The sequence below is a fragment of the Vulpes lagopus genome, chromosome 5 (assembly GCF_018345385.1).
Source record: "Vulpes lagopus strain Blue_001 chromosome 5, ASM1834538v1, whole genome shotgun sequence".
Taxonomy (NCBI): Eukaryota; Metazoa; Chordata; class Mammalia; order Carnivora; family Canidae; genus Vulpes; species Vulpes lagopus.
Genome location: NC_054828.1, coordinates 71111606 through 71138578, shown reverse-complemented (window position 1 = coordinate 71138578; position 26973 = coordinate 71111606). Strand labels below are relative to the sequence as shown.

Sequence of the window (26973 nt, the reverse complement as noted above, 5' to 3'; positions counted from 1 at the left end):
CGGGAAGAAATAGAAAACCTGAACAGGCCAATAACCGGGGAGGAAATTGAAGCAGTCGTCAAAAACCTCCCAAGACACAGAGTCCAGGGCCAGATGGCTTCCCAGGGGAATTCTACCAAACGTTTAAAGAAGAAATCATACCTATTCTACTAAAGCTGTTTGGAAAGATAGAAAGAGATGGAGTACTTCCAAATTCATTCTATGAGGCCAGCATCACCTTAATTCCAAAACCAGACAAAGACCCCACCAAAAAGGAGAATTACAGACCAATATCCCTGATGAACATGGATGCAAAAATTCTCAACAAGATACTAGCCAATAGGATCCAACAACACATTAAGAAAATTATTCACCATGACCAAGTAGGATTTATCCCCGGGACACAAGGCTGGTTCAACACTCGTAAAACAATCAATGTGATTCATCATATCAGCAAAAGAAAAACCAAGAACCAAATGATCCTCTCATTAGATGCAGAGAAAGCATTTGACAAAATACAGCATCCATTCCTGATCAAAACTCTTCAGAGTGTAGGGATAGAGGGAACTTTCCTCAACATCTTAAAAGCCATCTACGAAAAGCCCACAGCAAATATCATTCTCAATGGGGAAGCACCGGGAGCCTTTCCCCTAAGATCAGGAACAAGACAGGGATGTCCACTCTCACCACTCCTATTCAACATAGTATTGGAAGTCCTAGCCTCAGCAATCAGACAACAAAAAGACATTAAAGGCATTCAAATTGGCAAAGAAGAAGCCAAACTCTCCCTCTTCGCCGATGACATGATACTCTACATAGAAAACCCAAAAGCCTCCACCCCAAGATTGCTAGAACTCATACAGCAATTTGGTAGCGTGGCAGGAAACAAAATCAAGGCCCAGAAATCAATGGCATTTCTATACACTAACAATGAGACTGAAGAAAGAGAAATTAAGTAGTCAATCCCATTTACAATTGCACCCAAAAGCATAAGATACCTGGGAATAAACCTAACTAAAGAGGTAAAGGATCTATACCCTAAAAACTACAGAACACTTCTGAAAGAAATTGAGGAAAACACAAAGAGATGGAAAAATATTCCATGCTCATGGATTGGCAGAATTAATATTGTGAAAATGTCAATGTTACCCAGGGCAATTTACACAATAGGGGATTGTTTAATGCAATCCCTATCAAAATACCATGGACTTTCTTCAGAGAGTTAGAACAAATTATTTTAAGATTTGTGTGGAATCAGAAAAGACCCCGAATAGCCAGGGGAATTTTAAAAAAGAAAACCATAGCTGGGGGCATCACAATGCCAGATTTCAGGTTGTACTACAAAGCTACGGTCATCAAGACAGTGTGGTACTGGCACAAAAACAGACACATAGATCAATGGAACAGAATAGAGAACCCAGAAGTGGACCCTGACCTTTATGGTCAACTAATATTCGATAAAGGAGGAAAGACTACCCACTGGAAGAAAGACAGTCTCTTCAATAAATGGTGCTGGGGAAATTGGACATCCACATGCAGAAGAATGAAACTAGACCACTTACACAAAGATAAACTCAAAATGGATGAAAGATCTAAATGGGAGACAAGATTCCATCAAAATCCTAGAGGAGAACACAGGCAACACCCTTTTTGAACTTGGCAACAGTAACTTCTTGCAAGATATATCCACGAAGGCAAAAGAAACAAAAGCAAAAATGAACTACTGGGACTTCATCAAGATAAGAAGCTTCTGCACAGCAAAGGATACAGTCAACAAAACTAAAAGACAACCTACAGAATGGGAGAAGATATTTGCAAATGACATATCAGATAAAGGGCTAGTTTCCAAGATCTATAAAGAACTTATTAAACTCAACACCAAAGAAACAAACAATCCAATCATGAAATGGGCAAAAGACATGAACAGAAATCTCATAGAGGAAGACATAGACATGGCCAACACGCACATGAGAAAATGCTCTGCATCACTTGCCATCAGGGAAATGCAAATCAAAACCACAATGAGATACTACCTCACACCAGTGAGAATGGGGAAAATTAACCAGGCAGGAAACAACAAATGTTGGAGAGGATGCGGAGAAAAGGGAACCCTCTTACACTGTTGGTGGGAATGTGAACTGGTGCAGCCACTCTGGATAACTGTGTGGAGGTTCCTCAAAGAGTTAAAAATAGACCTGCCCGTTGGGGATTTACCCCAAAGATTCAGATGCAATGAAACGCCGGGACACCTGCACCCCAATGTTTCTAGCAGCAATGTCCACAATAGCCAAACTGTGGAAGGAGCCTCGGTGTCCATCGAAAGATGAATGGATAAAGAAGATGTGGTTTATGTATACAATGGAATGTTACTCAGCCATTAGAAACGACAAATACCCACCATTTGCTTCAACGTGGATGGAACTGGAGGGTATTATGCTGAGTGAAGTCAGTCAGTCGGAGAAGGACAAACAGTGTATGTTCTCATTCATTTGGGGAATATAAATAATAGTGAAAGGGAATATAAGGGAATTGAGAAGAAATGTGTGGGAAATATCAGAAAGGGAAACAGAACATAAAGACTCCTAACTCTGGGAAACGAACTAGGGGTGGTGGAAGGGGAGGAGGGCGGGGGGTGGGGGTGAATGGGTGACGGGCACTGAGGGGGACACTTGACGGGATGAGCACTGGGTGTTATTCTGTATGTTGGTAAATTGAACACCAATAAAAATTAATTTATTAAAAAAAAATAAAGTGGGTAAGACTGCAGGTCTGGAAGCAGAGTACCAACACTACTCTTACTAATTATGAACACTGGATTCATACATTTTTAACATCAAATGTGCCCCAGTTTACTCAACCATAAAATGTGGCTAAGTATCTATCCTGTGGGGGGATGTTTTGAAATGAATACATATTAGTACATGACATAACAACCACATAATAAGCACTTAAATGTTACTCCAATGCAAAACAAAGAAGTCAAGGCAAGGTTCTCATATGTTCCAATGAACTTACCACCTTTCTTTGGTGCAGTTTGGCATTATGCTATCTTCTTGCTTATGTTATATTCAACCTACAGTGCATCATATGATCCACTCAACTGAGTATTCTATCGCATAGCCCTGGTCTAACAACATGTATGTGCAGTCATAGGAATGATAAATTTTACATACAGCTCAAAACTTAATAGTGTGAAGAACTATGGTAAACCAATAAAAATATAGTACGATAAAAGAGGCTGAAGGCAAAGAGAACTAAATGTTGTTAAGAATAATTCAAGCATCAGGAAAGGTCCTGAATGAAGACTAACAGGAGAAGGAATGTGGATGAGCCAGACATATTGTTAAGTCAAAAGTACACCTGTCTGTATATGCACGAAATAGAAAAGGTACAGAAGAAACTGGTAACATTGGTTGCCTCTCAGGAACTGGGTGGCTGGAAAACAGGGGTGAGGGAGACTTTTTACTCATGCTCTGTCCTACATTCTAAGCACATGATTATAGTTTCTACACATCAAAAATAATTTTCTTAAAAATACTAATGGAAATGGCGGAACAGAATCTAATGATAGGAAGGAAGAACATACAGAACTAGAATACTAATTGAACACGAGAGAAGAAGCTAAGAAGGAAAAAGATGATGCCAACGTTTTGAGTCTGTATGACTAAAGGGAAACAATGGTGGGATGAACTGAAATGTAAAGAGTATCAGGAGGTTCTGATGAAGGGAAAAGAGAAAACAACAATGCACTTAAGTGCATGTTAAAATTATCACGTACTTCAGAAATCCCCAAGTAGTTAAACTGTCTTTAGTATCATGACTGATTTCTCTACCCAGGGTTTTTATTTTTAAGAGCCAATCCGTATAAGAACTTGAACTTTTTTTTTTTTTTTTTTTTAGCATCTGAGAAAATGAGAGAAATTCATGCACACAGAAAAGCACAAATTATCTTATATAGCATGTATTTTCTGAGCTCTAAAGGACAGAACTTAGAGCAGATGAAGGAGGGGGTTCTTCAAGGTTAGATGCACATATTCAGTCATTCTGGTATGTATAAGACTTTGCAGCTTTATGGGATTCACTAGGTAAAATGCTCCAAGAGGAATCTAATATTCCCCGCAGTGGCATGGCATATCACTAGTAATGGCAACAGATGCTCAGGCACTATAAATGCCCAAAGAACCCAGAGCATGGGACACATTCCGGAACCCAAGAAATATCTAGAGATTACCAGAAATAACTGGGGGTGAGGAAGCATGAGCTGAGGAAATATAAGAACGAAGGAAGGTGTGATTGGTTTCCTTCGTATCAACAGGTTGTGCTTCAACTATGTACCTGGTGCTATGCTAGGCACTAAATAAAAAGATACAGTTTCAGTTACCAAAGAATTCAGTTTTGTTATCAGGGCAAATGTACAAAAGCAGACAGATAGAAACTCTTGAAATATTTTAATATTTCAGCTGCCTGTGTCTCTGCCTCTCTGTGTCTCTCATGAATAAATAAAAAAATCTTTAAAAAAAGTTCAATAAACTTTGTTGAGTTACTTTGATACAATTCTTTATCTATTTTACAAGAAAACGGAGGCCCACACAGGTTAACACCACCACTGTGAAATTTCCAAAATCACACTCGTGGCTAAAAGCCCAGCAGAGAGAGTCCAAATCTCCTGACACTCAGAATCATTATTTCTCACTACAACACAATATTTCATTTCTAATTCTCTGAAGGGACAACTCTATTCTGTTTTTTCGCCCATGGTTACATGGGAAAAACAGTAAAGTGCAAAGTGCAAGGCTTCTGATTCAGACAAACCTGAGTCTGAATTTTCTGACAAATTATAATACTTTGCTTAGCATTAAGGCTAATCCTAATAAAATAGATGTTCTGGGAGAAATTATAATAATTATTATACACTCTTTGGTTAATACACTCTTAACCAAAGATGGGGCATCTGAATTTGTACCTGCTTAGGCTTTATGCTCCCATCCAAGGATTTTTTAACAGATTCTATGAATACTACTCAGCTAAACCAACTGGAAAAAAAGGAAGATAAAAGAACAGCAGTATTAACACTAATTGATCACTTGTCAGAAAATACCTATTGCAAATAAGCTCTAGCGTTTATCCTATGACGGTAATAAATCATCTTATTAGATGATTATTAGTTTATTAACTAAGGAGGTAATATACATTTTAAAAATCCAGTTTAAATGTGTATTTTTTCATGAGCTCTGAGAGAGCCCTCAAATTTCTGTATCTATTCACATTTTCCACATCTCTCCTAAATAATTTTGATAAACCTCTTTCTCAAAAAAGTGCCTTAGAGATGATATAATTGTCTAAGCTTAAAGCATACAGACTCATTTCTCAGTTATGGCATTTTTGAGGCGGTTCACAAATATTCTACTAGTTAAGCTGAAGGGGAAAATATGCTAATTGCACTTTTTTTTCCGGCCTTAAATTCTCTCTGCAATTATGTTTTAAAAATGCTGAATCATGAAATAAAGGAAACAGACAGTGCAAGGACCCCAAGCAAGTAGTTTGTCTCATACTTCAAGTTTCCTAATTACGGTATCTTGTCATTTTGGTCTTGTTAAGCATTTGGAACCAAGTAACTGAAGACTCTAAGTGAACAGAAGAATACACTCATTGTTATTCTCAGAAACTAAACTCAAGAATAAAACTAAAAGCATTTATTTTGCAAGTTATTTTACACTTTCAGCTTCCTGTTTTATTTAGGCAGCTCATCATGACCATTTCAGGTAACAATGTAGAAGTTAAAAAACCCAACTTCCTCTTTGTAAAGTGATAAAAACCCCAAGCAGTTACTTAAGAGAATGGTTGATCTTACCAGCTTTTATAGAAATAATTGCAAGGAAATCAAAGACTATCGACACCAAATTTAACTCTGGGTTCACTGCTTTTAGGAAATGCAACAAAGATAAAAAGCAATATTAAAATATATTCAGCATCATGACATAAATGCCTTAAAAACTCGAAATCTAATGCAATTAAGATCTTAAAAAGGATAAAATGGAAACTTCAGAGTTCCTTCAAGGAGGAATCAATACAAATTATGTCTGAAAATATCCTGATTTTAACATTTTTTGGGGGGGATCCCTGGGTGGCTCAGCGGTTTAATACCTGCCTTCGGCCCAGGGGGGTGACCTGGAGACTGAGGATGGAGTCCCACATCAGGCTCCCTACATGGAGCCTGCTTCTCCCTCTGCCTGTGTCTCTGCCTCTCTCTCTCTCTCTCTCTGTATCTCTCTCATGAATAAAATAAATAAAATCTTAAAAAATAAATAAAATTTTTCTGTAATTGTACTTTCATTGTGAAAAGTTTATAGGAAAAGAATCTCTCTTTTTTTAAAAGATTTTTTAAAAATATTTTTTAACACGTTTGCTGTATCATTATTAAAATTAAGCAACAAAAGAAGTATGCTAAGAGATTAGAGGAAACTGGTCACAAATCTGCTGTTATAAAATCAAGACTACTAATGTTGTTGAACATTGTCACGTCCAAAGACATCTCAATTTGCACTTGAAATACATTTTCTCAAGTTTAATTAAAAAGGCATTCTAGGGATCCCTGGGTGGCTCAAGTGGTTTAGTGCCTGCCTTCGGCCCAGGGCGTGATCCTGGAGTCCTGGGATCGAGTCCCACATCGGGCTCCCTGGGTGGAGCCTGCTTCTCCCTCTGCCTGTGCTTCTGCCTCTCTCTCCCCGTGTTTCTCATGAATAAATAAATAAAATCTTTAAAAAAAAGAAAAAAAAGGCATTCTAATTTTGTCATCTAGTTTTGTCAATGACAAAAACCCAACGATATTGGTAATTGTAGTATTTAGTGAAATTTTAACAATATTTTTCCTTAAAACAAGTGAACCATTAGTTCAGCTAACAAATGTAGCGTTATTGTGATTTTACTATAATTTAATTTCACCGGCATAACTATTTGCCTTAGACTAGACATTTTATTGCAGATTCTGTTTGGCATAAATTCATATATGACACCCTTTTCTCCCCTAAGTTTTACACACAAAAATTTTCAAGAACGAGAAAATTTAACGCCAGAGTATTATTCAATGGCTTGTATTTAGCACATTCTTCAGTGTTTCAAAATGACATGGCATACATAGGTATATGACATATCAAACTACTCTGTACAGAACGCTCTTGGATCATTAACATTCCCTTGTTCATCTCTTCTCTTGTATTAAAAAAGAAAGAGCCCAGATGCATTTATAGAGCACACAAGACTGCACATTTTGTAACAGCCACTGTGGGAAATAAAAGACATAATTCTTGTCCTATAGCCAGTCATCTAGTGAAATCATTCTAATTTCTGCAGGCCCTAAAATCAAGTATTTAACTGAAAACCCTGACAAAGCATTAAGAAAGCTGTACAGTTGTCAGCAAAAAGTTATTCCACCTAACGTAGAGTATGCGCTTGTATTTAAAACATTTTTAAGGAAGTAAATACGCAAATTACACACTTACAAATTTAACTATAATCAATGACACCACAGTGGAGCATCAAAGACGATGCTTTGTCCAGACCGAATCTGTTACCATGAAGTTTATGTGCTATATAAAACCTTTATGGAGTTAAAAAAAAAAATCCGCTGGCTATTCTTGATTTGTGAACAAGAAAGAGAAAACTATTTTTCAAAAATTACCCTTAATAGTATGTGAGACGCAAGGGATGGACTCATCGCTTATTGTGTACATACGTGCAATCAATCAAGGGAGGGTCTATAGGTAAGAGTGGTGTTCAAATCCTGAGGTAAATATCCTAAGGCTTGCACATTTATTACTGAGAATTAGTTCAGCCAATAATGAGAAAAGTGGACGGGCGGGCAACACACGGGGACCTCTCCCTGTCGAGGAGTCGTGACAGCAAAATCACTTCCTGAGGAAGGAGGAGCAAAAGGGAAGTTAAGAGGCCACCCTGACCAGGAAGTGACTCGCCCTAAACTAGCCTCAATCATATCTAAAAATGGGGGGCTGGGGAGAGCCCCAACAGTTAAAGGCGGTAAAATAACTCCTTCTTGATCCGAGACATCACCATCCACCCCTCTCTTAATTACAGAAAAGAGTCCACAGTCACGACTCAATAAAGGAAAGTCTTTTCTCTTCCAGGAAGGTCACTGGGTTGTCACTCAGGCCCAGAGGGAGAAAAAGAGTTGAGGAATGGGGAACTGGGGCCACTGTGAGGCAGAGGAATGCCCCTAGAGACGGAAGTGTCCCAACTGCAGCGGGTATGCCAGCACAGCCCAGCAAGGTTCTTTTTCCTGGGGACACTGCCAGGGTTTCCACCGCAGCCAGGTCAGGCCCCTGTTCCCTGTCGCGGGAGGACGCAAAAGAGAGAGGCGGACCCCTTACCTTCTCCTCATCCGACACCCGATCCTCGAAGTCGGCCATCTTGGGCTGCTCTGGCCCAGCCCGGCCCCGGCGCGAGGCAGGCCGGGAAGGAAGCTGAGTGATGGAATCACCGCGGGGGCCGTCGGAAGGACCCGCCCGGAAATGCCGGCCCAGAGGGCGCCATGTCAGTTACTGGCGGGGGTGCTGGCTCCGAGCGCCGGCCCTCGGGGAGTCTGTAGCTCTGCCTCAAGGCTGGTCCTTAAAGGATTTTAAGTCTAATAGCTTTCTCACTGAGTTACATTCATGTCCCCATTCATCTATGAGGCGCTGGGAGCGCCTACTTTCGACTACTGACGCCCGAGCTCCTTCCGACAAAATAGCAATTGCTACTATAGGTTTTCCCAGTACCCGTGATCTCCGTGGCAGCCGAGTCCAAAGGGTTAAGTGCTGCTCGGGCCCTGAACCGGTCGGTGGCTATTCCAACCCCATAAATAGGGTTAAAGGTGACCCTCACTCGTATGGAAGCAAAAACATTTCAGTCCGAGGTCACATCTCAGTCCAGTTCCCCCAGAATCGGCGCCGCTAGCCACCCCTTCCCGCCCTCCGAAGGAAAGGTAGACTGGGACGCTCCTCCACCTTCCAAATGTCTTTGGTCCGCGTTCCTTGGGCCTTAGCTTTCACAGAGGCCACCTTCAGGTCCGCCACTATCCCAGGATTCCCGACTCCCGGTTTCCTGCCCTTCTCCCCTCCCAGCTCCCGGAGCCTGCGGGAGCGGCAAGATGGCGGACGGCGACGGCTTGGGCGAAGCAGCGACCGCTGCGGCCTCTCCTCCTGCACCTACTCCCGGCCTGAGCCCGTCGCTGGGCTGGAGGGAGCGACTGCGGGCCGGGCTGGCGGGGACTGGGCCCTCGCTGTGGTTCGTGGCGGGGCTCGGACTGCTTTACGCTCTGAGGGTTCCGCTGAGGCTGTGTGAGAATCTGGCTGCGGGTGAGAGGCCCAGACCTCCCTGGGGACGGGGGGGGGGGGGGGGGGTGCTAGGAGAGTGGCTGGGGGCAAGGGGCAAAGGGCGGAGATTGTCCGCAGTCCCTGCAGGGCTTCGGAGAATGAGTCGGCGGTGCGGGATCTAGTGGGCTCTCCTCCTGGGCCGCAAGTCCGCAGCTGATTGTCAAACCTGAGCCTCCCCTATGGGCTCCTCCCTTGAGCTCTTAAGATCCGCCCTCTCGGTTCTGTCCTTGTTTACCCGTGGAAGAGCCACCTGACAAGCTGTAGGATTCAGGTAGCAGAACAGTTGAGAGCATTTTCGTATCGGCTGCAGAATTACATACACCCCCAGCATCAGTAGAATCCCTTGAAAATCATTCTTCTGAGTCTCTCGCCGATTAGCTAAGAGTTCCCACACCTAGACAACAAAGATGAGGGCTTATGTATTCAAAGGCCAAAAAGGAAAAAAAATGCCATGAACTTAGCCAACCATTGTCTCATTTTAAGATAGTTCTGTCAAGAAATGATTTTCGTGGTATTTTGGTCTGTTCTTTGCTTTAGGCTTTATCTGGAGTAATAAGACAGCACAGGAAGTAAAGGGAAAGAGAGCCACAAACAGTGATGGGTTCTTCTTTCAACATTTGTAAAGAGCTTGCTTTGTAGTCTGAGCTGAAGATACAAGGACCTGTAAGAAGTGATGATTCCCTGGATTCTGCAAATACTGCCCCTTACCTGTAGCCAGGGCAAAGTGAATGGGAGCCAGGGCCTCTTACCATGTCGTTACAATATTTCCACTCAAGCTCTGAACAAGATGAAAGTACTTCTGCTGTGTGATGGCTGTGACTGTCACTACCTGTGGTTTATTTTTCTGTCGCAAGAAAAGGCAAATGTTCCCTTATCTGTTTGACAGGATGACATGAAATACTGTAAAATAATGTTCTGAAATATTTTGGACTTTTTAGAACATAGGTTATATGTAAGCTCAGATATAAGTAACATATCAAAACAAACTAAATAAATTGGCTGAAAGAGCTAATTTGGTGTCTCTGTAATGTTAATGAAGTGCTTACTAGTCATATGCCCAGCAAAAATTATTCATTGACTTTATCATTTATTTTTCCATGTGTTAACTAGATACACCATTTAGATGAAAGTAGTTAACTGTGATTGATTTTTATTTATTTCTGAAACCTGTTGTATTTATGAGACAGTTATTTGAAGTGGAAAATCTGGTCCAGGCTTTCAGTGAGTCAGATGCAAAGATCTCTCTCAGTCTGTTGCTCTTCTCTTTGGTTTATTTTGCCTCCCTAGCTGACATACCAAATACATACACATGCTATTTCCTTCTAATTTAAAACGCTGGTTTGTATCCCACCAAAATAATTAGGGAGTGATTTTTAACCTCCTTTGTAGCAGAATGTTTATTTAGTTTATCCTTAGAGATTTGCAAAACTTCTTATCAAAGTTGCGGTTTATAATTTCTTAATTCTCAAAAGTAATCTAAATTATCTCATCTTTATTTGCTTATTTAACAAATTATCAGTTTAAAATGCTACCCTTACAGGTTCGAAGGTAATTTTTCAGATATGATAGAATGGGAATTTAAAGCGCCTTTTTAAAAGTTACAACTTTCTCAAATGAATCTCATACTGGATATTAACACTATTTATATCCCTCCACTCATAAAGACTCCTGCATATTTGTAACTTGAGTATTTTGAATTTGGATTTTTTTAAACTTTGCTTTTTTTTTTCCCCCCTTTTGCAGTGACAGTATTTTTAAATTCATTGACACCCAAATTCTATGTGGCACTTACAGGAACATCTTCTTTGATATCAGGACTAATATTTGTAAGTAGTTTCCATTTCCTTCATGATTTGGTATTTATCTAAAGATCAAATATCGGGGAATCCCTGGGTGGCTCAGTGGTTTAGCATCTGCCTTCGGCCCAGGGCGTGATCCTGGAGTCCCGGGATTGAGTCCCACATCGGGCTCCCTTCATGGAGCCTGCTTCTTCCTCTGCCTGTGTCTCTGCCTCTCTCTCTCTCTCTCTCCCTCTCCCTCTCTCTGTCTCTCTGTCTTTCATTAATAAATAAAATCTTTAAAAACATTTTTTTAAATAAAATAAAGATCAAATATCTTTATAGCTACCATAATTACACATACTTAAAGATTAGCATTCTCAATATGTGTTCAGAATTTGAAAAAAACACTGCATCTTCCTCTCCACTTTGAGAGACTGGCAGTATTTATTTGTATATGGAATACTATTGCATCCTGGAAAGGGTAAGGATTGGAGGTGGGTTCCCAACTAAATGCTTGCAGGGCCCAGTTTAGTAACGAAAGTGAATAAAATAGGCAGAGTGTAAAAATTAAATTCCTTTTTTACATTTAGGACTGGCTAGTCTGAATAACGCATGCTCCTTCTGGAAAGGGATAAAGCTAGTTGTTGCCATATAGATTTGCAAACCACTGTTATGAGATCTTCCAATTTTTTATATGATTTTGAAAGAATCTGGATGCAAGAAGCTTTTATATAAAAGTCTCTCATCATTTTAATCTGGGCAACATCGGGCAGACTAAAAATTTGTGTCTTGAATTCAGCTAATAGGTTGCCAGTTATCTTCTCTGGAGTGTTTAAGAGCAGAGTATTAGAGCCAAGCTAACCATCACTTTATTTATTTATTTTCTAACTGTGAGAAGGAAATTTTTTTTAATTGAAATATAGCTGACATACAGTATTAGTTTTCAGAACCATCACTTTGTGTGACTTTGAGCAAGTTAATTAACTTTTCTGAGCTTTAATTTCCTCTTCTATAAGAGACAGTATGACAGTATGAGCTTCATAGGATTATGAAGACCAAATGAGATAATGTGTATAAGAGCTTTACATGGTAGCTAGCTCAGAGCACTTAATGAATTTTGGCCATTATTATTCTGGAAGTCTTACAATGAAATTTGTTTAACCTCAATTCAGCTTTTCCTTGTCTTAATTGAGTGAGCTATCATTTTCAATTAAGAAATTAAAAAAATATATATATACATATAATATATCTCTATTAACTAGTACTAGTATTTCTTAGTATGCTGCTACAGTATAAAAATCTTAGGAAGTATGACCTGCATGACCAATGTTTGTGTGTGTGTGTGTGTGTGTGTGTGTGTGCGCTTCTTTTCTCATCTCTAGATGGTGCTCTTCTATTATAGTAGAAATAATGGCATTTGTATTAGAGTGTTTTTTGTTTGTGTTTTTTTTCTTTTTTTTTTTTTTTTAATAGAGACTAATACTTGGCCATTTCGTTAAAGTGAAATACTAGACAAGATAGGGATTTTCTCTTGACTTAGAAAGAATTACTGAGGAATTTAGGATGAAAACTATGTGGTAATATAGTTCAATTAGTTAAAATTTACTGATTATAAAGCCCATTCATAGTTAAGCATATTTTAATATATTTAGTCAATAGCATGTAGAAATCTAAATAAAGAGAATGATCTATCTTTAAATAACTGATGAGTGGAAAAAGCATTAGTCTCAGAACCAGAAGATGTAGTTTTGAGTCTTGACTCTGCCACCTTACGATCTGATAACTTTGGGCAAGTCACATAAATTTTCTGAGTCTTAATTTCCTCATTTGTAAGAAGGAGAAAAGCTTACACATATATATGTATAAAACACAGCATGTGTAATATATAAAATAGTTCTTCACATTTGTTACTGTTTTTAAACTAGAGTTTTAAATTTACAAAAATTAAGAAATTCATATTGTAATAGCATTGTATGGTGATGGTACGTACACTTGTGGTGAGCATAGCATAATGTGTAAAGAAGTCAAATCACTGTATTTTACACCCGAAACTAATGTAATTGAGGATCAACTATACTCAAAAAAACTTTTTAAAAAGTAAATTAGGCTCAGTAAGAGATTAACAACAGTAGCCAATAATAAAATAGAGTTGTTATAACAATATAAAAATTGTTATAAAGAAAATTAGAAAATTCAAGTAGTGTTTTAAAGGTTAAACTGTGTCATGGCCCTTACAATATTGGTGAGTTTTTATTAGCAAAAGTTATTATGTTTATAATTTTTTTTTACTCCCTGAAATAAGGAAGCTAGCTATACTCTTTGTGTTACTTCTATCTGAAGGGGTAGGGGACAGAGTGCTTGGGAGCTTGAAAAAAGCAGTGAAGCCAGTTGTTTAGCTAATTATTACAAGTGAAAAGATTACTTTGAAAGGAAAACTCAGGATCCAGTGGGAATGCATATAATACTGCTTTCTGTTCTGTTTAGTCAGGAAAGATTCCCTAAGTATCTGTCATTTAAGCTGAAACCCAGAAGAGCCAGGCAAAGGTAGTTGAGAATGCTACTGTCCAAATATGAAACATTCATAGGCTAGAGAGCTTTCTTTCTTTCTTTCTTTCTTTCTTTCCTTCCTTCCTTCCTTCCTTCCTTCCTTCCTTCCTTCTTTCTTTCTTTTCTTTCTTCTTTCTTTCTTTCTTTCTTTCTTTCTTTCTTTCTTTCTCTCTTTCTTTCTTTCTTTTTCTTTCTTTCTTTCTTTTTCATTCTTTCTTTCTTTCCTTTTTTTCTTTCTTTCCTTTTTTTCTTTTTTTCTTTCCCAACATGGGGGTAGTAAAACCTGGAGATCAAGAGTCGCACACTGTACTGACTGAACCAGCCAGACACTCCCACAGAGCATCTTTTGATTCATCTTTCATAACAGTGATAAACCATGAAAACATAAAGGAGTGAATATCCTGATTTTTAAATGTTTCAATATGAGAATCAACCTTTTAACCTACATTAATTACACTGCCAAATATTGGAGTAATACTTCATTATTCAGAAGACACTTAGAGGGTATACCTGGGTGGCTCAGCAATTTAGCGCCTGCCTTCGGCCCAGGGCGTGATCCTGGAGTCCCGGGATCTAGTCCCACATCAAGCTCCCTGCACGGAGCCTGCTTCTCTCTCTGCCTGTGTCTCTGCCTCCTTCTCTCTGTGTCTCTCATGAATAAATAAATACAATCTTAAAAAAAACAACCCCCCCCCCCCAAAAAAAAAGGCACTTAGGATTCTTAACCATGTTTGATAGACAGGACTTTGGGGTCTGAGAGGCTAGAGATGGAGTGACTTAACCCAGAGCACACAGGTGGACTGGGAGCCAAATGTGGGTTCTCTAACTCTAGTCCAGTGGTTAATCCACCATGCTAGTTGTTTCAAAACTGTTTTTCTTCTAATTATGCTACAGATGGAATAAAATGACAATGTAACATAACAGAGTTCACTTATTTACAGATTAAATGCTCTTGCTGGTTTTTTGTTTAAGTAATCTCTATACCCAATGTGGAGCTCAAACTCACAATCCAGAAACCAGCAGTCCCATGCTCTCTACCGACTGAGCCAGCCAGGTTCCCCTGTTTCTTGTTGTTGTTTAAATGTTTAATTTACAGATATATTTCTTCTATTTTTGCCTAAGGTTGTCTAAATTTTATAGCAAAGCTATAAAAAATGATTTTATTTTTGCCTGGCATGTGTTATTGGGGAAATCTTTTGTTTCTCTCTCTTTTTTTTTTTTTTTTTTGGAAGGCGAATACATTTAAAACACTGAATTAAATGGGAACATCTTGAAAGAATGTTTTAATTTGATCTCATATATCTTCTGATAGTTCTATTTCTAGTTAAGCATTTTTTTTTTGTTTGTCATAGATATTTGAATGGTGGTACTTCCATAAGCATGGCACATCTTTTATCGAACAAGTATCTGTGAGCCATTTACGACCACTGATGGGAGGAACAGAAAGCAGCATTTCAGAGCCAGGTTCTCCTTCTAGCAACAGAGAAAGTGAAACCAGCAGACAGAATTTGTCAGGTGACTAATACGTTTTCAGAGCTGTATAGTTAAGATTATGTTTGTGTGGGGGAGATAGAAAACTCACAACATAGAGGTTTGTGTTTCATGTAAATATAGGTAATCTGCAGCTGATATAGAAAGCAATGATCATCAGTGACTCAGTCTCTCATTTTGTTAGCCTCCCATCCCCAAGTGAATTTTTTCCTTGTGGTCCAAGATAGTTGCTCTGGTTTATGCCATCATATCCACATTGCAATCAGCAGGAAGGAGACTAGCCAGTAGTCTTTCTTTCCCACAGCAGCCAAGGATACTTCTCAGTGTGTTACATACTCTTTTCTCAACCCCACAGCAGCCAAGGATACTTCTCAGTGTGTTACATACTATTTCAGTTTGCTTCCTACTGGTCAGACCTCTGCCACATGGCCATAAGTACCTATAAGAGAAGCTAGAAATTGTAACTATTTTCTCAGCATACATATGCTCAGCTAATAACTGGGAGATCTTATTAGGTAAAGGAGAGAATAGAGACAGCCATTTCTGCCAACATCACAAAGGTAGGAAATATACTTTTTATTCTCAACATATTTATAAAGCCATTAAAATCTCACTTATTCATATATAAATACTCCATTGTCACACTTTAATTGTAGGCTTTTCTTCTATATGTATCCAGTAATACAAGGTAGATATTATTAATGATGTGCAATTAGGAAAGTAAAAATTTGAAGGCCAGATAGAAGTGATATTTTTGGACTAATTAATTTAATATCAGCTAAATTCATATAGTAATAATGCAAATGACTTAATTACATAGAGTGCCATAATGTCTTGTTGGTTCAGTAAACCTAACCACTAGAATTCTATTAGTTTAGTAGAAAAATACTGCCACATCTTTTTAGATGTGGTTGGGAAAAATCTCTAAGAAAATGCCATTTAAGCTGAGCCCTGAAGCATGAGTGGTTGTTGACCAATAATAGTAGGGATGGAATTAGCAGCCATTCAAGAGTACAGAAAGGAATAATGGTACTTTTCCTACCCCTTTTCTTTTCTCCTCTTTCATAAAATAATTACAGAACTCCTGAGAATAAGACATATTAAGGTGAATATGACATAGATCTGTCTTCAACAACCTAGTTTAGTATGTAAATAATTATTACGACAATAATGCATTATATGGTCTTATTCCCTATTGTGAGATTGAGTATATTATTGCATACGGAGAGTGAAGACACTCCTTATCCTGCACTCTAGCCTAACTGGACTGTGTGATTTTTATGACACTTCCTCTCCTTAGAATGTTCTTTATCTGACAACCTTTTACTCATGATTTTATAATGATTTTACCAATTTTGTTTAAATGTCACCTCCTTTCTAAAGCCTTTTCTGATTTCCCCAGAGAAGAATTAATCACTTTCTTTTTTCTTCTCTTGAAACAAAATATATCTCTTTATTTATTCATTCATTCATTCATTCATTCATTCATGAGAGACACAGAGAGAGAGAGATAGGCAGAGACACAGGCAGAGGGAGAGGCAGGCTCCATGCAGGGAGCCTGACGTGGAACTCATCCCGGGTCTTCAGGATCACGGCCTGGCCTGAACGCAGCACTAAACCGCTGAGCCACCTGGGCTGCCCACAAAATATATCTCTACTATAGCACGTATCACACAGTATAGGTGGTAGTTTACATGACTGACTCTCATGTAACATTTCATTCATTTAAACAAGTTAGTTCCAAATGCCGTGCTAAGCTCCAAGAATACAAAAATGCACTTGATCTTAGCCAAAAGGCCGAGAAGCCATCCAAGGATACAAAAATGAACAAAGTTGTAAGAGCTCATATTTTATTTATTTATTTTTATTTATTTATTCATGAGACAGAGAGAGAGAGAGAGAGAGAGAGAGAGAGAGGCAGAGACACAGGCAGAGGGAGAAGCAGGCTCCATGCAGGGAGCCCAACTTGGGACTCGATCCCAGGTCTCCAGGATCACACCCCGGGCTGAAGGTGGCGCTAAACCACTGAGCCACCCGGGCTGCCCAAGGGCTCATATTTTAAAGGGAGAAACTAAAAACTAAATGGATAATCACATTGTGATATGTTAAGTGCTATAAGTGAATTATGAACTAAATGCTATAGAAATAGAAATAGGAGAATAATTAGGGTTAGTTGTATGCTGTGTGACAGCAGGAGTGATCCAGACCTTAGTCATCTTTGTGTTATTTGGCTAGCACTATGCATAGCATACAGTGACTATATAATAAATGTTGGTGAAATTAAGATTTAACTGCGGTTGATTAAGCTAACTCATTTCACTTTTTTCCCCCTTTGTGTTTTAGAATGCAAGGTATGGAGAAACCCTCTAAATCTTTTCAGAGGAGCAGAATATAGGAGGTATTACATTTTACTTTCAGTTTAATTATAGCATTCGTTTTGGAGTACAAGTATTATGGAAACATTTGTTTTTTTAAACACATCCAACCCTTCTAGTTGGAGAAACTGATATATAATAAGGTGAAATGATTAGCCCAAGCTCTAGTTGGCAATATCTTCACTGTATTTACTTTTATAATCCTGAGAAAAATTGCTTCAAACCATATGTTTGTCATAATAGTAAGTATAAATTTGGCTCCTGGTTTTGGCAAAAAGCCTTTTCAGAGAATTCATGAGGTTAAGAAGTACAAATGTCAGCATATTCTTATGCATATATGCTCAATTTCAAAGTTTATTTGAGGACTCACTAGAAAATACCAATCTGAATGTGAATATGAACTCATTTGTGCAACAGTACAGGATACAGTAATTTTATATTGTATTTTATTTTTTAAAAAAAGATTTTTATTCATTTTAAGAGAGCAAGTGTGCGCACATGTGCATGGGGAGGGGCAGAGGCAGAGGCAGGGGGAGAGAATCTTAAGCTGACTCCATGCTGAGGGTGGAGCCCAGTGTGGGGCTTGATCTGGCAACCCTGAGATCATGACCTGAGCTGAAATGAAGAGTTGGTTGTTCAACTAACTGAGCCACCTAGATGTGCCCCTTGTATTTTATATTGCCTTTTGCTAGCCACATTACTGTTTCCATTTCTCTTCTGGTTTTAACCCTAGATGAGAAAACAGCTTTTGACATTTAAGCCAAGGATACTTAATGAGGGCTGTGTTTTACCTGGAGGTAGATTGGGACATGTTATTTAATTCACTGAACAAGAAACGTTAGGTGTCTACTATGTACAGCCACTGTGCAAAATGATGGGGATACAGGATCGAGCAATAATCCCTGTGCTTAAGGACTTGCTAGTGTAGGATAGTAATATCCTGGGAAGGGACAGTTAGGTTTTTATGAGAAATACCTTTAGTCTGTATTAAGGGATTCTGAAAGAAACAAGTCCTTGAACTTGTCACTTCATTTGTTGAAATAAAAATCTTTTAGGCTATTTCTTATTGTATTACAGTGTTTACTTCACACAGATATATGAAAGAACTATCTTAATACCAGGAATTTATATTTCTTTTTGAAGGGTTAGTTTCTCTTAATATAAAAGTCTCAATTGCATTGATAATCTATGTTTGGTTTTAGAAAGCTTGAAGTCCTATTGTAGTCAATCAACCTTTAGCAATTGTACAGAGCTCTGGTATGTAATTTCATTTGTTAGATTCATTTCAGGCTCTACTTTATGGCCCAATTTTTGCTTTTACTGAGTCTTTTTTATTTTCTTCTAATTAAGCTCATTAATAATGTGTATTATATTTTTTAACTCCTTTAAATCATTTTGGGAATAATGTAGATTGTTAATAAATAGCTTTTTACGAGTTTGAAATATGTAGCAAAACTATGCTAATTGAACAAGGATCTACTTTTTCTTTATGATAATTTCTCACAAAATAGCTTAAAAACTTAAACAATGCAACTTATTCTATTAAATTAAAGTCTTTTATCATATACATATAAAATACTTACAATGTGCTTTTAAAATGCTTTTTTTGGACTTCAAAATGTATGCATATTCATTGTAGAAAATTGAAAAATGAAGAGATATATCAAAAAGAAGGTAAAAAAAATAATAAAGTAAAAATCACCTTTCCTAGCACCAAGTGATATCTGCTATTAGTATATTCATCCAGTATCCCTTCTATATGCATGTATAAAAACAAAACTGGGCATCATTATGTATATATAATTTTATTTATTTATTTATTTATTTATTTATTTAAGATTTTTGTTTATTCAGGAGAGACACAGAGACAGAGACATAGGCAGAGGGAGAAGCGGGCTCCCTGCAGGGAACCTGATGTGGGACTCCATCCCAGGACCCTAGAATCATGCCCTGAGCCAAAGGCAGACACTCAACTGCTAAGCCACCCAGGTGCCCCTATTGATTTATTTTTAAAGATTTATTTATTCATGAGAGACTCAGAGAGAGAGGCAGAGACACAAGCAGAGGGAGAAGTAGCCTCCATGCAGGGAGCCCGATGTGGGATTTGATCCTGGGGTATGGGATCACGCCCTGAGCTGAAGGCAGACACTCAACCACTGAGTCACCTAGGTGTCCCTGTATATAATTTTAGATCCTTTTTTTTTTTTAACCCAAAGTATGAATTTTCCACAGAATTTCTTCATACATGAATTGCTTTTTTTTTTTTTTTTTTAGAAGGGGGAACAGAGAGGCAAAGAGAGGGGGAGAGAGAGAATCATAAGCAGATGCTCCACTGGGTGTGGATGCTGACAGGGGGTTCAGTCCCAGGACCCTGAGATTATGACCTGAGACCAAATCAAGAGTCGGATGCTTAAAGCCAACTGAGCCACCCAGGTGCCTCTTCATACATGAAATTTCTTCAAAAACATGATTTTTAATGGTTGTACTCTATTCTGTTATATGGAGGTACCATACCTTTTTTTTTTTTTTTTTAAGATTTCATTTATTCGTGAGAGAGAGAGGCAGAGACACAGGCAGAGGGAGAAGCAGGCTCCATGCAGGGAGCCCCACGTGGGACTCAGTCCCCGGTCTCCAGGATCACACCCTGGGCTGAAGGCAGCGCTAAACCGCTGAGCCACCGGGGCTGCCTGGAGGTACCATACCTTACCTACTGCTCCCTGTCTGGGTCACAGATTATGTTTCTTTTTTTTTTTTTTTTTTCCACAGATTATGTTTCACAGTCAACATTTACACTAGAGGGGTATCATTATATATAAATATTTAGCCTATGATATTAAATGACGATTATTTCCTTAGGGCTGGTTTGTAGTACTGAGATTAGTTTTTTTTATTTTTCCTCTGTGCTTTAATATATATTTTTTTATTATGGAGATTTTCAAAAATTAAAAAGTAGAGAGAATGGTATAATAGAATTCCACATACCCATCCCCTAGTTAGATATTTCTAAGACTCCTAATATATATTATCTAATTGATTTTTGGAAAGAGAAATGTAAATGTCAACTTACCTTTATACCAGCATTATATGTGAGTCCATATTCCACCTCATCCTCAACAACATATATTTACCATTTGACAGATGAGAAGTAAAAATTTGTTAATTTAATTCACTATTTGTTAATTACAAATGAGATTAATGACCTTTATTTTTTTATTTTATTTTATTTTATTTTTTGATTAATGACCTTTAAAATGTACTTGTCAGTTTGTTAACTTGCTGTTAATTTTTGTGGGTTTGAGGGGGATATGAAAGTTTAAGTTTCTAATTTAGTAAAATCAGGAAAAAGTTTCTATTTGCTTCATGCTTTTAAAGCCCTTTACCATTTTGACATCTAGTAAAAGTCCACCTATGTTTTCTTCTAGTTTCTTGTAGTTTTACTTTTAATAATTCTAATTCACTGAGAATTTAAGTATATTTATTTAATAAGGTAGGTATCTAAGTCAAATTGTTTTATCCCTTCATATCTAATTTAGAAGCACTAATCTGCCCTTTTCCCTTTTGATTTTTGATGTTTTATTGTCATGCTCTAAGTAGTTTATATAGGTTATCTCCTGTTTTTCTGATAAAAAGCTGAAATTGATAATTATAATCTGATAATCCTGAAATAGAATTTGTAGCAGTATCTTTTTGCACTTTAGTATCTGTTATAGCAGGTAGATGCTCTCTCATATTCAATATACATATTTTCTGTGTTTTGGTAAAGATACACTTGGGTGACTGGTAAAGAGCCACTTACATACTATGACATGAATTTGTCAGCTCAGGATCATCAGACCTTTTTCACGTGTGACACGGACTTTTTACGTCCTTCAGACACAGGTATGTGTCATATCTGTTCATGGGGTAAACAGTGGTGATGAAAATTACCTTAAAATTTTTTTATAGTTACTTATACAAAGTTATTTGGCTTGAAGTTGTTTACATCATAGTTAAGAGACCCAGATTAGATTGAAACTAACTATGGAAAAAAAAGAAACTAATTATGAATGTTATTGCACTACCTATCCTTCTTATAAGAAGTTTATTTTATGAATGTATGAAATTGTTACTTTTATTACTGAAAAAACCTTTTAGATCAAGTACAATTGCTCATGCAGAAAACAGTATATCCAGTTTGGCCTGGGAAATTAACACATGCAATTATACATAAAAGAAGAAGACAAAGTAACAAAGTATAAACATGGGAGTATGGCATGTAGATTAAAATGGAGTATATTTTATCACTGCTTAGATGGAAAACCCTGGGAAGGCAAGAGCTGTGCACATGCCTTAAAGAGCATAGCTAAAAAAAAAAACAAAACAAAAAAAAACAAAAAACAAACAAAAAAAAAAGAGCATAGTTAAAAAAAAAGAAAAGAAAAAAAAAAGAGGATAGTTAAAGAATGTACATAGTTCCTACATGGAATATTGTAATAATCAAGGCTCATTCTGTACAGAGTTTATTAGGGTACCATGTACACAAAGGTACTAATAAATATTACTGATACTAATAACAAAAAATGAAGTATATTTTATCCCAGTCATAAGCTAAAGGTGCATATAAAGTAGTGGAAGATCACAGAATTGTCTATGCTTAGGTCTCTTTAAGTCTTCTCTGTAGAAGACAGTATTGAGACTCTTAAATACATGATTAAAGACAGGGATCTTTATCACTATCCTTTTACTTTGAATGCCTTCTCATTTCTTATCTATCCTCCTACTTTCATGCTTCCTGCTTTTATCCTTAAAGATGCAAATTAAAGTCACATTCTGTAGGTACCCTTCTCTCAGAACTCCAGAGTGAAACACTTTCTTCTCTGCAGTACTGCAGTACTTAGTCCAAGGCTCACTGAAACAATTCTTGTTAATTTATTCAACCACAAACATTTACTTGTTAATTTTATCATGTTGCTTTAATGTTTATCTTCCCTAATAGGATGAGAAACTTTAAGAAAGCAGGGACTGTATTCTCATCATCTTTGAATCGTTATTATCTAAGAGCACATTGCCTGGCATGCTGTAAATATTAATATTTATTTTTTGGTGAAAGTATCAATGAATGACCTTGGTGTCACAGATGTCTTAAGCAATTTCACTAATAATAGCTAACACTTCTATAGGACTTACCATGCACCAAGCACTGTTCTAAGCAATTTATATGAAGTACTGATTTAATCTTCCCAGTCATTTTATGAGATAGGTACTTTTGTCAGCCTCAGAAATAAAGGAATGGAAAAAAGGAAGAAAGGAAGAAAAAGAGAAAGGGGAAAGAGAAAAAGAAAGAAAAGAAAAAAAAGAAAAGAAAAGAAAAGAAAAGAAAAGAAAAGAAAAGAAATAGAGGCAAAAGGGAATCAAGTAACATGCCCTAAGTAACCTAGCTAATAAATGATAAAGCTGGATTTCAAATTCAGGTCTGACTTTTAACTCCACTATATTACTACTACTTCACCATTACTACTACTTTAGTCACCATAGTGATAGGCAAAAGAAAATCACCACTAGGGGTCTGAAAAATAGCTTGTTTTTCAGCTTTGAAGTGAATTCTTTGTGATCTGTATCTATTGGACTAAATATACTAAGTGTGGGTGATAGCAGGAAATCCAAGGATCTTTGGAATGGTTACATAAAGGGTTTACTTGCAAATAGAAAAAGGAATAGTTTTATGTTTATATGCTTAGTGTTTATATTAATGGCAAAACTGTTGGATTGGGGAAATAACAGAAATGGAAATTAGTATGTTATGTTAACTTTAAGGACTAAAGTTGACCCTAAAGGTGACCCTAGAAATTAAGGGACCACTTCCTTATCACAAACAGAATTGCAGATATTGGTGAGCTTTTCAAATAGCAACCATGGCTGTCCACTAATGCCGTACTCTTATTTCTTTTTTAAAGATTTTATTTATTTATTTATTTATTTATTTATTTATTTATTTATTTATGACAGAGAGAGAGAGAGAGAGAGAGAGAGAGAGGCAGAAAAACAGGCAGAGGGAGAAGCAGGCTCCATGCAGGGAGCCTGACGTGGGACTGGATCCCAGGTCTCCAGGATCACTCCCTGGGCTGAAGGCGGTACTAAACCATTGAGCCACCAGGCTGCCCTAATGCTGTACTCTTAAAACATTTGTGTTCACATACCTCCTAAAGGAATTTTGAAAAACTATGTATCCTTTTCAAATATTTTTAACTTGACATCATAAGATTAAATTATTGCAAAGAATATGATTTTTAACATGTTGAAGGCTATTAAAAATGAAACTAGAATACCTTATATTTGAATGTATTTCAAGGAATCCAATGACTTGATACACCCATTATCCACTGAAAAAGACATCAATTAATACTCTTTAGTCATAGTAAATTTTATGTAAGTCTTTTTTCTTCTTGAACTCATCCATTTCCCACCCCTATTTGATTTTATTATAATTATTATATACTTGAGAGCCTTTATCAATGTTTTTCCACAATAATTTTTTGGGGGTATAAGTTTTTTAGAATTTTAATTTCCTTTGATCATAAGGTTCTAAATGGTATCATGTACTTTAAACTTTAATTATATTTTTCTCAAATCCTTGGAACTACGTATTTGGCTATTTCAGCTGTGGAAAATGTCCTCCATATAACATAATTGACTGGGTAAGTTCTCATTTAATTCTGTCAACCAGATCAGACCAACTTTCTTTCTTTCTTTCTTTCTTTTTTTTTTTTTCAGACCAACTTTCTGACAGAAAAGTCTGGCTTCAGTTTTCAGGTCAAACATGTTAACATGCATCCCTATGGCAACCATTTCTCTTCTGAATTTAGATTCTAAGATAGAAAGATAGATAACTCTTAGAGCTTTACCTAGAGCCTATCACTTGGCCAAAAGAAGATTCCACCCCCTTTATTATTCTATACTTGTGCCCCCTTTGCCTTGCTATGAGGGGACTTCCTGTTAGGAGCAGCACATTCTTTGATATAAGGGGGAAGGGATGCTGATAAATGGAACTAATAAAAATTGTTATCACTCCCTTTCCACACTACAATATACTTGAATTCAAAGCATCCAGGGGCCAGAATAATCTTATTTCTGATGTCACAGTTAAATAAAAGGAATTCCTATTGTAGATGCCTTGACAAAAAATGACTGCCCCCAGACCCAAACTTTGAATTGCCCTTTTGGCATTTGGAGACTTTTTACACTCTAGGGAATGCACCTTGGAAAGATTCAGGATGGATGAGAAGTGTTTTTTTCTGTAAAGTAGAAGAAGGGAATCTATTTTGGGGGGTGGGGAAGCAGATGTTGAGTAGGAAAGGGAAACCAGTACACTGCATAAAACAATCAGAAGAACATTCTTCCAAGTAGATCAGTCCTTGGAAAGAGCAAATAAAAAAGTTGAGGCTTTATAAATTGGATCTCTTAAAACCACACATACTATTTTGGTCCTTCCAAAGTCTCATGTACTTCTAGAGGTATGCATAATTCCAGCTAAATACTGAGCTCAAGGACAGACTTTATCTGTAAATTGATCCATATTGATCTTTTCAGACACTTACATAAAGGTTAATGATTTATATCTGTAGTTTTGTAGTAAAAAATGTGTACATATGTGTGATGTGACAAATTTCTCTTGATTGTCATTAGTAACTAAGTTAATAGATTCTATTATCATCTTACTGATTTATTTATTTAAGACAGAAAACAAACATATCTTTAGGGCCAGCCAGCAGTGTTCTGTTGTATGTTTTTTTTTTCCTTAAGATTTTATTTTTAAATAATTTCTATACTCAGTGTGGGGCTCAAACTCACAACCCTGAGATCAAGAGGTTCATGCTCTATTAACTGAGCTGGACAGGCGCCCCTGGCCAGTGGTGACTTTTGAATAATTTGTTTTCATGGTATTTTCTCTTCAACAGGTAAGAATCAGGAGATTTGACATTAAAACCTAGATTTACACTTTTTGAAAGTTGGAAAATATGGTAAAACTGGACCTGCGTGTACACCTTGCAAAAATCAGTTAGACCTGTGACTCCCTCCTTTAGATAGTGCACATACTTTTAGTTTACACATTTATGTTTTCTGCTTGGTCTTTGTAGGCATCTACATTTATAATCCCTGATCTTGGGGATCTTGTTTTCTTTTCTGCTTATTAGCATATTGGAATTTTTTAAAAATATTTTATTTATTTATTCATGAGAGACAGAGAGAGGCAGGTTCCATGCAGGGAGCCTGATGTGGGACTTGATCCCAGGACCCTGGGATCATGCCCTGAGCTCAAGGCAGACTCTCAACCAATGAGCCACCCAGGCATCCCAGGATATTGGAATATTATTTAACTTTAAAAAATAGATAGATTTGATTGAATTGTGTTATTTTTTTAAGCATATCAAGAGCTCATAAAGAGGACAGTTGAGCAGCTCTTTCTGCCCATGAGTCTTTGATAAAACCACTTTTTTGCATCAGAAAAAAGAGGACAGTTGAATACTAAATCAGCATTTTCCTTTAACTTATTTCTAAGCCTTGTTTTAGAAAGAAATATAAGTTTTTCTTCTTGAAGTTTATTTCCCCTTTCCCCTTTGGCTTGGAACTGCATTGGTTTTGAGGATTAATCTTGAAAGTGTGGATAGAGCAGTTGAAAACCAAAGAATATAAATAAGAAAAAAATACATAAATCTGGATCAGATGACCTTACTAGAAATAAAAGAAATGGAAATGAAGGTGTTATAGTTTCCATGCATTAAATAAGTAAAGATTGATACCACTCAGTGTTGCTAAGTAAGGAAATAGTCACTCTTCTCCACTGCCTGAAAGAATGTAAATTAATAGTCTTATTAAGAAGAGTTTGGGAGGTTATCCAAAATCTTTTAAAAGATGCATACATTCTAATCAACCATTCTACTTCTAGAAAGAAATTATTTGGTCAAGTATGCAAAAGTAGATGTTGAAAGATGGTTATTATAGCATCCCTATAATTAGCAAACAATTTGATGTATCTTAATAATGTAAGAGAATTGCTTAAATAAATTCTGAGAGATACTTAATATACTAGAATACCAAATAACCATTTAAAATGTTGATGAGGGGGATCCCTGGGTGGCGCGGCGGTTTGGAGCCTGCCTTTGGCCCAGGGTGCGATCCTGGAGACCCGGGATCGAATCCCATGTCGGGCTCCCGGTGCATGGAGCCTGCTTCTCCCTCTGCCTGTGTCTCTGCCTCTCTCTCTCTTTTTTTTTTTTTTTTTTTAAATTTTTTAATTTATTTATGATAGTCACAGAGAGAGAGAGAGAGAGAGAGAGGCAGAGACACAGACAGAGGGAGAAGCAGGCTCCATGCACCCGGAGCCTGATGTGGGACTCGATCCGGGGTCTCCAGGATCGCGCCCTGGGCCAAAGGCAAGCGCCGAACCACTGCGCC

The 26973-nt window shown here is 37.4% G+C and overlaps 2 protein-coding genes across 9 annotated transcripts in view; one reads left to right on the top strand and one right to left on the bottom strand.

The window, feature by feature from the left end:
- Positions 1–9124, bottom strand: part of CAPZA1 (capping actin protein of muscle Z-line subunit alpha 1) — a 51732-nt gene extending 42608 nt beyond the window's left edge. The window contains exon 1 of one of the 2 annotated variants that reach the window (XM_041754690.1): positions 8364–9124. In XM_041754690.1, the coding sequence (XP_041610624.1) occupies positions 8364–8402 (39 nt within the window). In that variant the 5' untranslated portion in view covers positions 8403–9124. The remainder of the gene's footprint in view (positions 1–8363) is intronic. The other variant, XM_041754689.1, reaches the window with a different exon arrangement.
- ST7L (suppression of tumorigenicity 7 like) overlaps positions 9030–26973 on the top strand; it is a 114010-nt gene continuing 96066 nt past the window's right edge. The window contains exons 1-5 of one of the 7 annotated variants that reach the window (XM_041754680.1): positions 9031–9329; positions 11091–11173; positions 15028–15190; positions 17510–17564; positions 21305–21420. In XM_041754680.1, the coding sequence (XP_041610614.1) occupies positions 9122–9329; positions 11091–11173; positions 15028–15190; positions 17510–17564; positions 21305–21420 (625 nt within the window). In that variant the 5' untranslated portion in view covers positions 9031–9121. Of the gene's footprint in view, positions 9330–11090; positions 11174–15027; positions 15191–17509; positions 17565–20197; positions 20235–21304; positions 21421–26973 lie in introns of those variants that run through there. The other 6 variants (XM_041754679.1, XM_041754681.1, XM_041754682.1 and 3 more) reach the window with 6 other exon arrangements.